Source organism: Pteropus alecto, unplaced genomic scaffold, assembly GCF_000325575.1.
Source record: "Pteropus alecto unplaced genomic scaffold, ASM32557v1 scaffold45, whole genome shotgun sequence".
NCBI lineage: Eukaryota > Metazoa > Chordata > Mammalia > Chiroptera > Pteropodidae > Pteropus > Pteropus alecto.
This window is the reverse complement of record NW_006442491.1, coordinates 31,197,267-31,212,746: the sequence shown is the minus strand read 5'-3', so window position 1 is coordinate 31,212,746 and position 15,480 is coordinate 31,197,267. Positions and strand designations below refer to the sequence as shown.

Sequence of the window (15,480 nt, the reverse complement as noted above, 5' to 3'; positions counted from 1 at the left end):
ATTTGAAATCATTTAATTAAAAGCGCCTGCAAACTGTCTGTGGGGCTAAACAATGAAAAGTTAACATATGCATTAGGACAAAACACTAAAGTGCCACATGCAGACAGCAAGGTCTCTGATCAGCAAGCTGGACTGAATCTTGACACCAGCCACGTCAGAGCTCTATTTCTGAAACGTGACTAACTGGCTTCATTACTGTGACGATGAGGAGCTGTCCCTCATGGGACAAGCTGTCCTCCTGCTTAAGGAAGCATGACATACAAGAGACAAGAGTTTTGCCTCTTCTGTCAGGAAAAGGTACAATAGCATTAACTTTATCTTCCTCATCCTTTCCTCCAAATACAGTTACTGAGCCGGTAATCTGCTCACCTAGCATCAGTTCAGACACATAGAATTCTGTAACGTGCCCAGCACTGGACCGGCACGGTGGGGCAGGGGGTGGGAGGAGGTGTGTGCTACCCAAGCATCTGAAATATGAGAAAACGTGGAGAAAGGGCCACTGCCTGATCCCTTAAAACTGCATTTCGGCAAGGAGAAAGTGCCCCAGCTTACCTCTGCTTTTCTATTTCTGCTTTAATTTCATCTGTGAGGAAGAAAGAAAGGCCTGTTAGGAGTACGCAATATTTATACAAAAGAAAACTTGACTAAAAGATATTCAAAAACTATTAAAAAGAATGTTTATAAGATTTTAAAGTATAGAAATGTTGATACGAGCTGATAAAAAATGATTATAATAGCTAACATATAGCAGTTACTATGTGCTAGGCACCGTTCTAAGTACTTTACATGTTTTAACTTGTTTCATCCTCACTACAGTCCCGCGAGGTAGGCACCATCTTCACCTTATACAGAGCAGCACTTCTCAACCTCGGCACTGCAGGATGCTTTGCAGCATCTCTGGTCTGTACCCATTCAATGCCAGCAGCACTGCCCCACGGCCCTGCAGTCTTGAGAACCAGAATCGGAACCCAAGCATTTTGGCTTCACAGTCCACATTTTAGCGACTCCCCTATTCTGCAAAACGTTAAGGACAGCGATCACAATAGCATGGTAATACAATAACATCTCAATCTCAACTGTGTGAAAATATGCATAGAAATCTAGAAACAAATATAATATTGAAAGTTGTCTAAGTAATGGGATGATGTTTTTCTTTTTTCACATATTCTATGCGAAGCATATTTACTTTCTTTTTCTACACAGCAAATGCTTTTTTAAAAATTGTGGTAAATATAAAATAAAATTTACCATCTTAACCATTTTTAAGTACATGGTTCAGGGGCATTAAGTACATTCATGTGTGCTAAGGCAATATAATTTTTATGAATTAAAATGAACTTAAAAATCTTTATCACGGAGGTTACGACTAGCAATTAAGGTTATGGAAATAAAGTGTCATTATTCAGAAATCACAACCCCAAAGAGACAGTCTTATTGTGCCACTGAAGCAACAGAACACCTATCTGAACAGGCAGAATTCCCCCACACCCACTCGTTCAAACGTGTGTCTAAATGTTAGGCTCAATGTACTTCCCAAGCAGGCCAGGGAAGCAGGTCTGCCCCAAATGCCATGTATCCAGGTAATCTCCAAAAAACCAGCCTTCTCTACATGATCTCTTGAGAGCCAGTGGTTTGGATATGGCAACCCCAGAACACAGATCTGGAAGTTACAAATTTCCTTTTCTTGGACTCTATTCTAGACTGAACTTTAGGATGTGAAAACTGAATACCTGGACTCACCAGAGGTGGCAAATTCTAACCTTCAAGCCAGTCTTTCAAAGTCTTCGTACTACACACAGAAAACAGGAAAGAAACACCCAGATAATGAATACCAAGCATTTTGTTCATGGACCGTTAGGCCTGTGACACATGGGTTTTTATTTAGTTATTTATTTTTATTTTTTTATGGTGACAGTAGTTAACGAAATCCAGTAAGTTTTAGCTGTGTATTTTAACAGTAAGGCATATATATATTTACATTGTGTGTTCACCTCCCATAGATTTCTTTCTGTCACCACATATTTGACCCCTTTTACTCCACCTACCTCCCCTCTCCCCGCTACCCTCTGGTAACCACTAGTCCATTGTCCATGTCCATGAGTCTCTGTTTGTTTGTCCTGTTCGTCTGTTGCTTTGAGGTTTATATCCCACATATAAGTGATATCATGCGGTGTTCAACATTTTCTGTCTGGCTTATTTCGCTTAGCATGATTATCTCAAGGTCTATCCATGTTGTTGCAAATGGCAGTATTTCATCTCTTATGGCTGAGTAATATTCCATTGTATGCATGTACCACAGCTGCTTTATCCAATCATTTATCATGGGACACTTCGCTTGCTTCCATGTCCTGGCCGCCGTGGATAATGCTGCTATAAACATTGGTGTGCAAGTATCTTTTCAGATATGAGTTTTTAAGTCTTTGGGCAGTCCTACCAGCAGTGTATGAGGGTTCCTTTTTCTCCACATCCTCTCCAACATTTGTTATTACTTGTCCTGTTGATAACAGCTATTCTAACAGGTGTGAGATGGTATCTCATTGTGGTTTGGATTTGCATTTCCCTAATAGCTAGCAATGTTGAGCATCTTTTCATATGTTTGTTGGCCATTTGTATGTCTTCTTAGAAGAAGTGTCTGTTCAGGTCCTCTGTCCATTTTTTGATTGGATTTTTTGTGTGGTTTTTTTTGTTGTTGTTGTTATTGAGTTGTATAGTTTGGATATTATCAGAGACATTGCTTGGAAATATATTTTCCCATGCAGATGGTCATCGCTTTACCTTGTTGACGGTTTCTTTTGCTGTGCAGAAGCTTTTTAGTTTGATATAGTCCCATTCATTTATTTTTGCTTTTACTCACCCTGCCTTTGAGGTCAAATTCATAAAATCCCCTTTAAGTTCAAGGTCCATGAGTTTAGTTCCTATGTTTTCTTCTATGCATTTTATTGTTTCAGGTCTTATATTCAGGTCCATAATCCATTTTGAGTTAATTTTGGTGTGTGGTGATAGATAACAGTGTAGTTTCATTCTTTTGCAGGTGGCTTTCCAGTTTTCCCAGGACCATTTATTGAAGAGGGCTTTCCTTTCTCCACTGTGTTTTTGGCTTTTTTGTCAAAAATTATTTGCCCATATAAACATGGGTTTATTTCTGGACTCTCGATTCTGTTTCTCTGGTCTGTGTGTCTGTTTTTCTGCCAATAGCATGTCATTTTGATTATTGTCGCTTGGTAGTATAATTTGAAGTCAGGCAGAGTAAGGCCTCTAGCCTTTTTTTTTTCTCAGGATGGCTTTGATAATTTGGGGTCTTCTGTGCTTCCATACAAATCTGATGATTTTTGACACATGGTTTGTTAAAAAGAGCTTGGTGGCTTGGTTTCCTGCCTTTCACAGACAAGAATCCATAAGGAAGTAGTTCTGGCTTCCTCTAGCTGAGGGCCCCAGGCTGTAGGAGTAGCCCAGGAAATCCAGCCCATAAGGCTGGTAGCTAAGCTCTCAGCTTTTAGAAATCTATATCCATAATGTCAAGGCTCTGCTTAGTGGTAAAATCACCTGTCACTGTGTGACATGCCAGAGGGGCACTGCTGCCCAAATCCAAAAGTACGGTTTCCTTCCAATTATGGTTATCCTGTTAGAGTTAAGCTTAGATGTTAAATGAATCTGAAGCAATCAGACCTTTGCTAGATGACCTCTACACTTAAAACAATCCGTTCTGGAATGCCACCGGTGCCAACTCACCAATCTGCGAATCAATCACCAGGACCACCACTGACTAAGGTGCCCCCAGGATGATAAAAGCAAGTGCAGGGGTTATATGCTCAAAGGCCTATGGGAGCCAGGCAGGGAGCCTCAAGGAGAGACACGGGTGGGTGTGAGACATTAAAGGCAGGGAGAGTCCCCTCCCCGCACAACAGGGCAAAGGGTGCAGCAGCACCTCAGCCCCAGCTGACTGGTACCTCTAGAGACCCTGAGCCTAGAGGTACCAGCTGTCCTGATTTTTCCAGAGATCAAAATCACTGGCTGTAAAAAAGTAACTGCAGAGGATAAAAAAAGGTTTTTAAGGGCTATGATCAGTACTATGAGGACAAAACATCCAAGTTTTGTACAAGCTAGATGTTGCTTGGCCAAAGAATAACTAAGGAGCCAGAGGGCCAGAGTTCAAGGCCAAACTCCTCTAAATTTTATAGATGAAAAACAAGACCCAGAGAGGTTAGAAGGTAGTAAGTGGTAAAGTGGGGACTTGCACCCAGAAAACTGGGCTCCAGAACCCGTGTTAACAACCTCTTGGGTACCTTGACTCTCAAATAAGCACGCAGAATTACTCTGCACACTATAAATGCAGAACAGTATAAATGCTGGTTCTGCTATCACTAAGACAAACTGTGAATGCCACAAAGCACCGGTGTCTACACAACTCTGTGAGCCCCATCTGGCCTGCGGGAGGGGATTTATAAGCCGGTCTGGAATCCCCTCTTTTGGCCAGCTGCAGGACCACAGTGCAGGTGTGCCCTGGGTTTCCAATGAGAATGAACAAGGGCCAGAGTGACGTGCAGCATCGGCAGTGAGTTTAGAGCAGGGCTCTCCACAGTGCGCAGGAAAGAGGAGACGACCAGGCGGCCACTGCATGAGGCTAAGCCACTGTGGCTGCAAACTGTGTGTTCACAGATTTTCTTTAGTTTTATTAATTTATACTTAAGCATTACCACAAGAATTAGGACTTTTTGCACTCTCTGAGCCACCTTTTTAAAGAAAAAATGTGAAAAATCCTCTCTGCTCGGCCCAGCAGGGGTCCAGGTGATGGAAACCCAGGGAGAGAAGGGGGTGTGGCCTGAGCAGCCCTACCTTAAAACAGATCACTGGCTGCTGTTTTGAGGATAAAGAGGAGGGTGGCCACAACAGAGGCAGAGAAGCCAATCAGGAGGCTACTGCTAATAACCCAGCAAGCAATAATGGGGGCTTGGAGCAGGGTGGAGGCTGTGGGAGTAGAGAGAAGTACCAGTCTGAACCCCATGAAAGTGCCATTTTTACAGTCAAATATTAGCAGTTTCATATGGTCTGACCTAACAGTTGGATTCTGGATGTGTCCAGATAATACAATATTTTTTCCATTAAAAAGAGGCAGAAGAGAAAAATGGAAAAGGTGTGTGGCAGAAAGCTTGACACAGCCTGGTATTGTGGAAAGAAAAGAAATAGGTTTGTGATTGAGGCAGAACTAGGTTCAAGTCCTGGCATGGACATCTATTAGCTGAATGATGCTGCTGGGTTATTAAACCTCCCTGAGTCCGGATTTCCTACTCTCAAAGATGAGGATGGTAAAAGGCAGCCCACAGTGCTCCAGAGACTGTGACTTGGCAGCAGGGTGCAGGTAATTCTCTTGACAACGCAGTGTCTGGCATACAGCAGGTGGTCAATAAATGTTGGTTCTCTTGTTCTCATCTTAAAACAGGAGTCAGCAACAGTGCAAAATCTTTAGTGCCCCTGGTGAACCAAACGAAACCAAAGAAAAGACGACAAGGAGTGGAACCCGAATCATCATCATAACAACTGACATTCAGTAGGGGCAGGGGCCCATTCAGTCCTCGCCACAACCCACCGAGATGAGCGCTCTCTTCCGTAACTGTTATACAAGTGAGGAATCGGAGCACAGAGAGCTGATTTCACCTGCCCACAGTCACAGGCAGGAAGCGCCACTGTGAAGTCAGGATTCACACCCAGGCTAGCTGCCCAGAGCGGGCACTCCAGAACCCCTCGACGAGGAGGAGGAGGAGGAGGAGGATGGGAGAAGGAAGAGGAGCAGATGGTGGGGCACACCTGCTCAGTTTACTGCTTTCCCAACTGCTCACTGGGCAATCAGCAGCAATAAACCAGCAGGCTGGAAAGCCGGAGACCTGAGTGGGATGGGGCAGCTTCAGCTGAAAAGCCACATTGTCTTCCTGGGAAATCCTTTCTGGGCGTCACTGCCATCCACGAACCTCTCGGGTCACACCTCCACATTCATCAGCGACTCTGGCACCAGGTCACATTCTCTGCTCCATTCCCAAGCTCAGTTCAACAATGACCTTCACAATCCTCGACAATGCTATTACTGGTCAGGTCCCCCAAAGTCTAACAATGCCTCTTCGAACTGTCACCTCTCTTTGCACATCTGACCTGCCACACCCCTCTCTTCCATGCTGCCTTCGATTCCTTTACCAGTCCCTCCAGTGACCTCCTCCTCTCTACTCCTGGCGTGGCTGGTCACACCATGAATCTTGGACCCATGTGAAAACATGGCACTTCCAGCTCCTTTCTGCTCTCTGCCCCCGACTGCTCCCAGCAGGGCCTCTCTTTGGCCCGTCAGACTTTGACAAGGCTCATTCGTCAGCTTTCCTCTTTTTTCACTTTCCAGGACAGACCACATTAGCAGAATTGTTCAGAATGACAGGCAACCAACAGTCTTGACTTCTGGCAAAATCCCAAACTTAGATTACACTACCTTTCGACCTGTCTCTACCTATTAACCAGACCTCTAATAAAAGGCCAAGTTGGTAGGTCTCTAAAGCCATAATCACCATCCACAAAAGGAACCCTAAATACTGCCGCTTAAGCCCGTCTTCTCTACCTCCTGCAATGGCCACTGAACATTTCTCTGCTCTCCTCAAATACCCATCTCTCCCTCCTAATCAGCACCATTCCTCTGTACTCACCACCAATGGAGGAGCCCCCTGCTTCACATGGAGATCAGAAGCTGCCACAAGGAGACACTCAACTTTCTGTTAGGGAATCTATGAAACAACATGCTTCTGTTCCCGCCCTCCACTCTCCTGCTAGAAGACAGCTGGTGTCCAATCCCTTCAGCTCTGTCGTCACCCACCCATACCTGCCTTCACAGGAACCTTGAGCTCTCTGGACCATGTAGAATCTCATCACTTCCACCAGGCCACCACCATCATCTCCCACCTGGACCACCATAACCGCCTCTTACCCTCCTTCCACCTAACATTTTTTCTCCTCACAGCAACCACAGAGATTTCCTTAGAATGTAAATCAGATTCCATCTGCTCAAACCAGATTATCCGCAAACCTTATAATATATATCTGATTATATCTGCTCCTCTGCTCAAAACTCTCCTCTGGCATCTCATTTCACTCTGAGTAAAATCCAAAATCTTGACCTTGGCCTCCAAGCCTTTTTAAGGTCTGGCCCCCCGCTAGTCCTCTGATCTCACTTTTTGCCACCTGCCTCTGGCCTACCCGTTGGACGTTTCTGTTACAGGGCCTTTGCGCTTGCTTTTCCTGCTGCCTAGAATGGCCTCCCTCACTTCTTTCAGATCACTGTTCAAATGCCACCTCTACAGAGTCCTTCCCTCACACCTACAACTGTCATCCCTACCTGTCATCATTCTGTATCTCCTTATCTGCTTTATTTTTTCACTATACTCTTATTTTTCTAATCTTTCTTCACAGTATTTACTACCCTTGACATATATAAGTTCATTTATTATCTGTCTTTCTCAGTAAAATATAAACTTTGTAACAAGAGATTTCTGTCTGTTCTCTTCGCTGTTGAATTCCTAGCACCTAGGAATTCCCAGGCATGGAGGAGGCTCTGAATATTTGTTGATTAAACAGTGTTATCTCTTTCCTGCATTATTAACTTCTCCCTCAGTTGGCTCCCTTCTCAATGATATTTAAACAAGTTTAAGTCTCTTCTACCTTTAAATAAAGGGGAAAAAAAACCTAAAACAATAAACCTTCCCTGACCCATCCCTCTTCCTCTCCTTCACACCACAGCCAAACTCTGGGAAGGAGTTGTCTGTGCTCCTTGTCTATTTCTCACCTCCCACTCATGCCTCAACCTACTGCAGCCTGGCTTTGCCTTCACTGCACCACCAAAACAGCTCAAGCTAAGGTCACCAATGACCCACATGTCTCTCAATCTGATAGGCATTTTTCCAGTTTCTATCTCACTTGACCTCCCTGCAGCATTTGACCTTACTGACCTTGCTGTCCTTGAAATGTTCTCTACTCTGGTTTCATAAGCACGCATTCTTCTTGTGGGCCCTCTGACTCTGCCTGGCCCATCTCTTCTTCATTTCCTTTGCAGACTCAGCCTCCTCTGCCCAGTCAGAGCAGGCTGGGGCTCCTCAGGCCCAGGCCGAGGCTCCCCTGCCTTTCCTTCTCTGTACACTCTCCCTCCAGGTCATCTCATCCTCACCTACACATTCGATTCCCACCTAGACTATGATGATTCCCAAATCTCGATTTCCTGCCCAGGCCTGTCTTAAGAAAATCAGGCTCATTTACCTATCCACTTCCTACTCCACCTGTCTAATTGGATGCTCAAAGGCAGGTGATACTCAACATATCTAAGTCCCAACTCTGATCGACTCCTTCCCACTAACTCTCCCTAGATGGTTTTCCCACACTCCTCCCATCTTAAACAACAGCACCAACATCCACCCAGTTGGGGGAGTCAGAAACTCAACAGTCAGTCTTACCAACCCTCTTTCTCACGTTCTTACCCAATCCATCACCAGGTTTTGTTAGCTTTACCTTCTAAACCAGTGGGAAATTCTTCCATTTTGCTCTATGTCTACTGTTACCACTCTTAAGTCCAGGCCACCAACATCTCTCATCTAGATGATAGCAATCTCTCTCGACTCCCTCTACGATGTTCTGAATACAATGGCCCAAGTGATCTTTCCAAAATATAAACCTGGTCACCCCATCACCTTCCTCCCCACTTGGAACTCTTCAGTGTTGTCTCACTGCTTTTGGCCTAACAGTCAAACTCCTCACCATGACCTCCAAGGCCCTGCGTGGTGGAGCCCTGGCCCACTTCTCCTACCTTATGCCCAAACCCTCTTCCCCTGACTTTTTCTTTCAAATAAAAAAAAATTTTTTTTTTGAGATAATAGTAAATTCGCATGCAGGTGCATCTTTTCATTTCCTTAACAGCTGTGCTCCTTGCTGCCACAGGAGTCAGTTCACGGTACTAATCACATGTCCTTTCCTATGCTGCCAAAACGCCTCTCATCCCCAAGCTACTTCATTCTTATTCATCATTCTGATCTCAAGACTTCCTCGGGGAAGTTTTCCTGCACCCCTGTGTTCAATCCCCTTTCAAGACCTCGTTTCTGGTTACTCTCCTTCATAGGACCCAGAGGACAGGATCATCTGAACAACACCCTTCCTCCCCGTCAGCTGCAAACTCCGGAAGAACTGGGTCCTTGCTTGTTTTGTTTCCCTTGCATCATGACATCAGGTGTGACGCCCAAATAAGCATCTTCTGAATGAATGTCAACCTGTTTTAGTCAACAAACAAATGAACTACATAAAGAATAAATATGCACTGATCACTCCTGAGGACTGAAGGAACTTTTAAGAATTTTATGTCCTAGCACGAGAAGGCTAAAACCTAATAAAATACCTAATAAAAAAGTTAAAAGACTCATTTACAACCAAGACAGTAAACCAAAAGAAGCTCTTTATAGGAAGACTCCAGGAATGAATTAATAAGCATAAAATTCTTTTCTAAGATACCCTGCTGTTAAGAAAGTCAAGTATTTTCCTGGCAGGCCCCTAAGCCTGGTGAAAGTGGTGAGAACTAAATACAGTGTTGCGCTATTTATATGAGGCTCCATGTACTTGCTGATTAAGCACATGTTTTTCACAAGTTCCCTCTTTTCCATAAAGAATGGTCTTACTGTTTTCCCCAGCACAGCCTACAAAGTCTCCCCTGAGATTTACAAGATTTACAGGACACAGCTCTAAATCCATCCAACCACATGAATCACTGGTGTCGAATGTCAGAGCAAAAAGGTCCATAAACCAAGGAACAGGGGAGACAGAGAAGAGCAAGCATTCAGTTCTTCCTCCTTCAAATACGGCACGCCAACACACCTGAATTTTAGGTCATCTGTTCGATGCCAGGTACTGTGTCAGTTACTTTACTGCACTAGTTCACTTAACCTTTACAATAATCTTGTGACAGGTATTACCACCTTTATCATCTCAGGAAACTGAGGCTCAAAGAAGCTATATTATTAGCCCAGGTTCACAGTACTAATCAATAAACAAAGTTTCAAACTCAGATCTCAATGAACTTTCTGCCAATCCAATGAGTAAATGCTTCTCGATAACCAAAATCCAATTTTTAGATGCTACTTCTAGACAGATGACTTCCCCCTGAAGAACCATCACAAAGCTTTTCAACAAAATGTTAATCTGTCAGGGTCCCGAGTCCCGTTATTTCTCAAAACTTTTATTATCTGCGGCACTTGTAAACCAAATCAAAATCGAAGTACTAGAACTTGCTAAAATGAGATTTTATTCCGTCCTTCAATTTAAAGCCTTACTTTATTTGCTATGTCAAGTTAGGGATATTTTCGATATTTTTCAAATTCTGCACTTAGGTTCATCCTAATGGTGAGAATAGTTAACTTGTACACATCAAAATTAGAACAACAACATCATATGGCAGAAAAAGCAATTTACCATATATCATAGGGATGTGTAAATGCTGAATTTTTTTTTTTAGGCGAAGTTACTCTTGGTTGACCTCACAGATTGCAAGGACCTCGTCAATTTACAATCCCTAATTTTTTTTTTTAAACTTTTTACGCCTACAGCATCTGATATGCTGAATGTTTTTTGCACATTAATATATAACTAAGATTTCTGAATGCAATCCTTTAATTGTCTCCTTCCCAATGACATGTAAATAAATTCAAATCTTTTCTACCTTAAAAAACAAAACAAAACAAAACCCTCCCATGATCCACAACTCCTCCTCCCCTTCACACCACAGCCAAACTCTGGGATAGAGTTGTCTGTGCTCCCTGTCTATTTCCTCACCTCCCACTCATGCCTCGACCCACTCCCGTCTGGTTTCCACCTGCATCGTGCCACCAAAACAGCTCAAGCTAAGATCACCAAAGATCCATATGTCTCTAAATCCCATATATTGAACTGTTAAGAGCATCGAATCTAAAAATGAATTTTATGATTTATATGTCAGGATAGAGTGTGTTGTGGCTGTTTCCCATCTGGCTGTGCAGATGTGGGTGAGTTGCTCTCTGAGCCTTGGTTTCCTGCTGCCTGCTGTATCCCAAAATGGACACTAATTACATGTCACAACTCCAGAATTAATAAGAGGGAGTTTACTGCTGATGAAGAGAGATGTTATAAATCAGAAAAACCTAATAACTCAAATGAAGCTTATGGGAACCCAGCTCTTTACCCTCATTTCTGTCTTCCAGTTAGTCCTTAAAGTAAATCAAAGACATATTCAGTATAAAGCTACAGGAAAAAAGCTGTGATCTTTTTCACTAGAGGCTTTCAAGTACATCTCAAAATTCCACTATAGAAAATATGGTCTCTATACTTACTGAATGGTTTACTTACTAAAACGTCATTGCATAAAAACTTCACTGAAGTATGACTGTTTAAAGGCTCCATTGAATATTTCATATACAATACAAGAGCTTGTATATGTTGGAGCAATATAGCATGGTAGTAACGGTTAAGAGCTTGGGCTCTCGTGCCAGACTGCCCATGTTCACACCCTGGCTTCACTGCTTACTGGCTGAGTTATGCTGTCCAACTTCTCTGGGCCTCGATGCGGATAACAACAAGAACTAAACGGCATGTAAAGCATATGGCACTGTGCCTGGAACATAAGAAATGCTCAGTACAGGAGAGATATCATACAGCTATTACACAACATGTGATTTAAAAAAGTCACTCAACTGGGTGATTTCATTAATGATAATGTAGATTCAGCAACTGTAATAAATGAACCACTCCGGTGAGGGATATGGATAACAGGAGAGGCTGTGCACGGCTGTGTGCTAATTCTCTGTACCTTTGTGTAATTTTGCTTTAAATCTAAAAACTGCTCTAAAAAATAAACTCTGTTTTTTACAAGTCACTCAATTTCATATGAAAAACATAGGTATGTTGACTATTCTTTTCATATTTCTTGATAATGACCAAGAATAATGATGGCTAGCAATTAGAGCATTTAACATTTACTCAACCCTTTGCGCATATTAAATTACTAAGTAAGATACTGCATCTCCTATCTTATGTATATGAAAAAAGTATTGTTAGGACAATTCAGTTAACATTTTTCAGATTTTGAGACAAATTTTTCAATATAAAAACACTCAGATTATCTTGCCAAGTCTCAAAACTCCATGTAGTTTTAGGGCAGAAATGTAAGTTAAGGAGTGATTATGGGAGAAAATGGCTCTTAAATATGACAGTTATGAAAGAGAAATTTATTAACATACTTATGTTCCCAAACAGAAGGCTGAAAGCTTCAAGCTTACTAACACATAAAGCTACCTTAACAAAGTAAAGAGCCACAATGTCCTTAGGGCGATGAATACTCTCCAAGGCTCTTTTGATTTCTCCAGATAAAGGCTGGAAGGACACAATCTCTAACTGGGCAGTTTCTATCCATGCATTTGGAATTTAGTGCAGATGAAGCCCTGAGATTACTCTAAACCTTTTCCATCTTGATCATCACTATTTTTACAAGGGACAGTAACCCTTGTCTTGAATGAACTTAGCAAGTTAACACTCCAGTAAACATCTTTTAGTCGTGTAATTAAATTCTTATTACATCTACAAACCAAATAGAGCAATAAGTCATTCCTGAATGAGGGACCAATGTAAGTTAAGAACGTCAAACCAGAGCACAGAGTTTCTGTGGTTTGTCACAGCTTAAAATAATAAAAAATAAATAAAAGCAGCAAGCCTTTACAAAGTACCTACTACATGCCAAGTTCTTTGCACATGGCAACTAACTTTATAATAACCCCATGAGGAAGGTAGAAGATCTGTCCAAGATCACAACGATAGCAACTGGAAGGCAAGGTATTTGAACCCGGGCAGTCTTGAGTTCAAAGCACTCACTCCAACTCCTACTACACAGCCGCTGCAGCTCTGATCCCCTCCAACATGCTAAAAATCATGGACACATATCATAGAAGCTGTTTCCTGTTAAGTGCTCTCTCATTCAAGCATTTCAACTTTTAGCAGTTATTTATAGTTCCTCTTTTCAAAATTAATGATAATCCACATATGATAATCTCTAAAATACCAGCCGCACTGCAACACTTCTTATACACGGGCTCATCTCAGCTGCTTATGGTGGACACAGGACTATGCCTTGAGATGCAGACTGAAATTTCATCAGGTACTTTGCTAGATATTTTCCACTGTTTATAAGTAAAAGCAGTTATTTTTATTGATACACAATTACTCTCTTCAGCAAGATGGCCAGTTTAAATTAACACTATGCATAGGTTCTCTTGTAATAGTTCCCATTACTCAGTTTGATAATGATGAGCCACCATGTTCATTTGCTATTCATTTAACCTGTGGTCAAATTACTTCTTTTATAAGCTATATCTTACAATTCACTACTGAAACACTGAATGTGCATTCCACAATTTGAGTTGGAAAAATCTGAACTTCTGAACAGAGATATGATCCAAAAATACCTAATAAGCTCTCAATGTTATGGTCCTATATGACCCTATACAACAATTTGATAAGTTCCAACAATGTGATGTACAATTTGGTGAAAATTATATGTTAAGTTTTCTGAGGAATGAAAACTTTTCTGCCAAATAACTATTTTGAAACATCTGCAACTCTTAAAGTAACAACTGAGAGGCTAGAATCCAGGCAGATTTCAAAATGGAGTTTTAAGTACCAGGCTTTTGCCTATCTGCTTTGTAGTGCTTATCCAGCATTCCTGATAAAATAATATCCAACAGTACTCCTTGGTATTCTGAATAGAAGAGCTTTACAAATCTAAATCTCAGCAAATTCCTCCAAGATTATCTAAGCAACAACAACCTCTGTATCAATAGTTCTTGACTCCTGAGGGAATCTCAGATCCTTATGAGAATCTGAAGAAAGCCAAGGGCCTTCTCCCAAGAGAAATGCAAAGTTCACAAGCCCATTCCCAGGCCCTAAGAGACAAATGCCAGCATTGTGCCTTGCACCAAATGAAGGGAGAAAGGCCATGGCCAACTCTGCGACAGAAAATCAAACTTTCCATTTACTCAACTTGTTAGGGAAAACAGGTCTTTTTACAGATTCCAAACCAAAGGCATTGGGGTGATGAATTAACTTGAAGCTAGATGCAGTCAAATGTATTGATCCTCATGTCCTAGAACTATTTTTTTCCCAAAACTCTGCAAAGATACTTCTTGACTTTCAGTACTCAGCTCTGTCACCTTCTCAAAAAGGATTACTTTCTTGACACTCTATCAAAAGCAGTCCTCGGGCTTTCATTATCACATCTTGCTCTTTTATTTTCACAAAAGTATTTATTAGTATTCAAAAATGTCTCGTTAATCTCTTATTTACTTATTTTGTCTCCCTTATTAAAGTTCCATACCCTCAGCGCCCATCACAGTGCTTGGTACACAGTGGACATTTGATAAATATTTGTTGAATGAATGAAACTCAAAGATAGTTTAGATGTTGATGTTGGAACCAACTACTAAGATTTTAACTAGCTATGAGTTATCATTTTCTCTTTCCATAATCTGTGGGTCCATTCGATTAGCATGTATTATGTGCCAGGCACTGTTGTAGGTGCAGGGGATCCAGAAGTGAATAAAATAGACAAGTATTGCCCTCACAGACCCTCTATTTTAGTAGACCGCCCAGAGTCAGATACCCTGCACACTACAACACCTGGGAAGTATAGGATAACCCTCTACACTCCTTCCTTGAAGGAGTTATGGGAGATTCCCAAATAAGAGGAAAACATTCACCAAATCCTGCACTTTCAAAGTAAGCCTCAGGGGTTTCTCTAAATCAGCTCTTCGCACCTGTCCTGCTCACATAGGGGAACCCCAGCAACCAAAATGCGGGTAAAGAAAAAACTTAGGGCAAGAACTACTGCCTCTGAGGGTGTTGAGGGGAGGAACCAGGAAACAAAACCGCAAAGAGTCATGGCAAGCGCCCTGGGCTGGGTGGTTGGAGAGCCAGCCCTGGCTGCCACCAACTTGCTAGGTGACCTTGGGCCAGTCTCGAGGTGCCAGCGCATCAGTTCCCTCGGGGTAGAATAAGGAGGCTGGGTGGGTGGGATTCGGGGCGGAGGGAGGTGGAGTCCAGGAGGCCGGGCTGAGGACGAGTGGGGTAACGGCCGACGTGGGGAGGCCGGCGCGGAGCCGGGCCGGAGTGGCTCACCCACCGAGCGCCACCTGGCAGGCCCTGCGTAGCTGGGAGTGCTGGGGCCGCTTCACCTCCTTGTGGTGGGATTCGGGGCGGAGGGAGGTGGAGTCCAGGAGGCCGGGCTGAGGACGAGTGGGGTAACGGCCGACGTGGGGAGGCCGGCGCGGAGCCGGGCCGGAGTGGCTCACCCACCGAGCGCCACCTGGCAGGCCCTGCGTAGCTGGGAGTGCTGGGGCCGCTTCACCTCCTTGTCGGCTAAGATCTTCTCCAGGGCCCGAGACACGAACATGCTCTTGGTCT

The 15,480-nt window shown here is 42.9% G+C and overlaps 1 protein-coding gene across 2 annotated transcripts in view; it reads right to left on the bottom strand.

Moving 5' to 3' along the window:
• Positions 1–15,474, bottom strand: part of ARFGEF2 (ADP ribosylation factor guanine nucleotide exchange factor 2) — an 83,681-nt gene extending 68,207 nt beyond the window's left edge. For both annotated transcript variants that reach the window (XM_025039705.1, XM_025039706.1), the window contains exons 1-2: positions 15,373–15,474; positions 553–583 (exon numbers count right to left, since the gene is read on the bottom strand). In XM_025039705.1, coding sequence (XP_024895473.1) covers positions 553–583; positions 15,373–15,469 — 128 coding nt within the window. In that variant the 5' untranslated portion in view covers positions 15,470–15,474. The remainder of the gene's footprint in view (positions 1–552; positions 584–15,372) is intronic.
• Between the last annotated feature and the right edge of the window lie 6 nt (positions 15,475–15,480).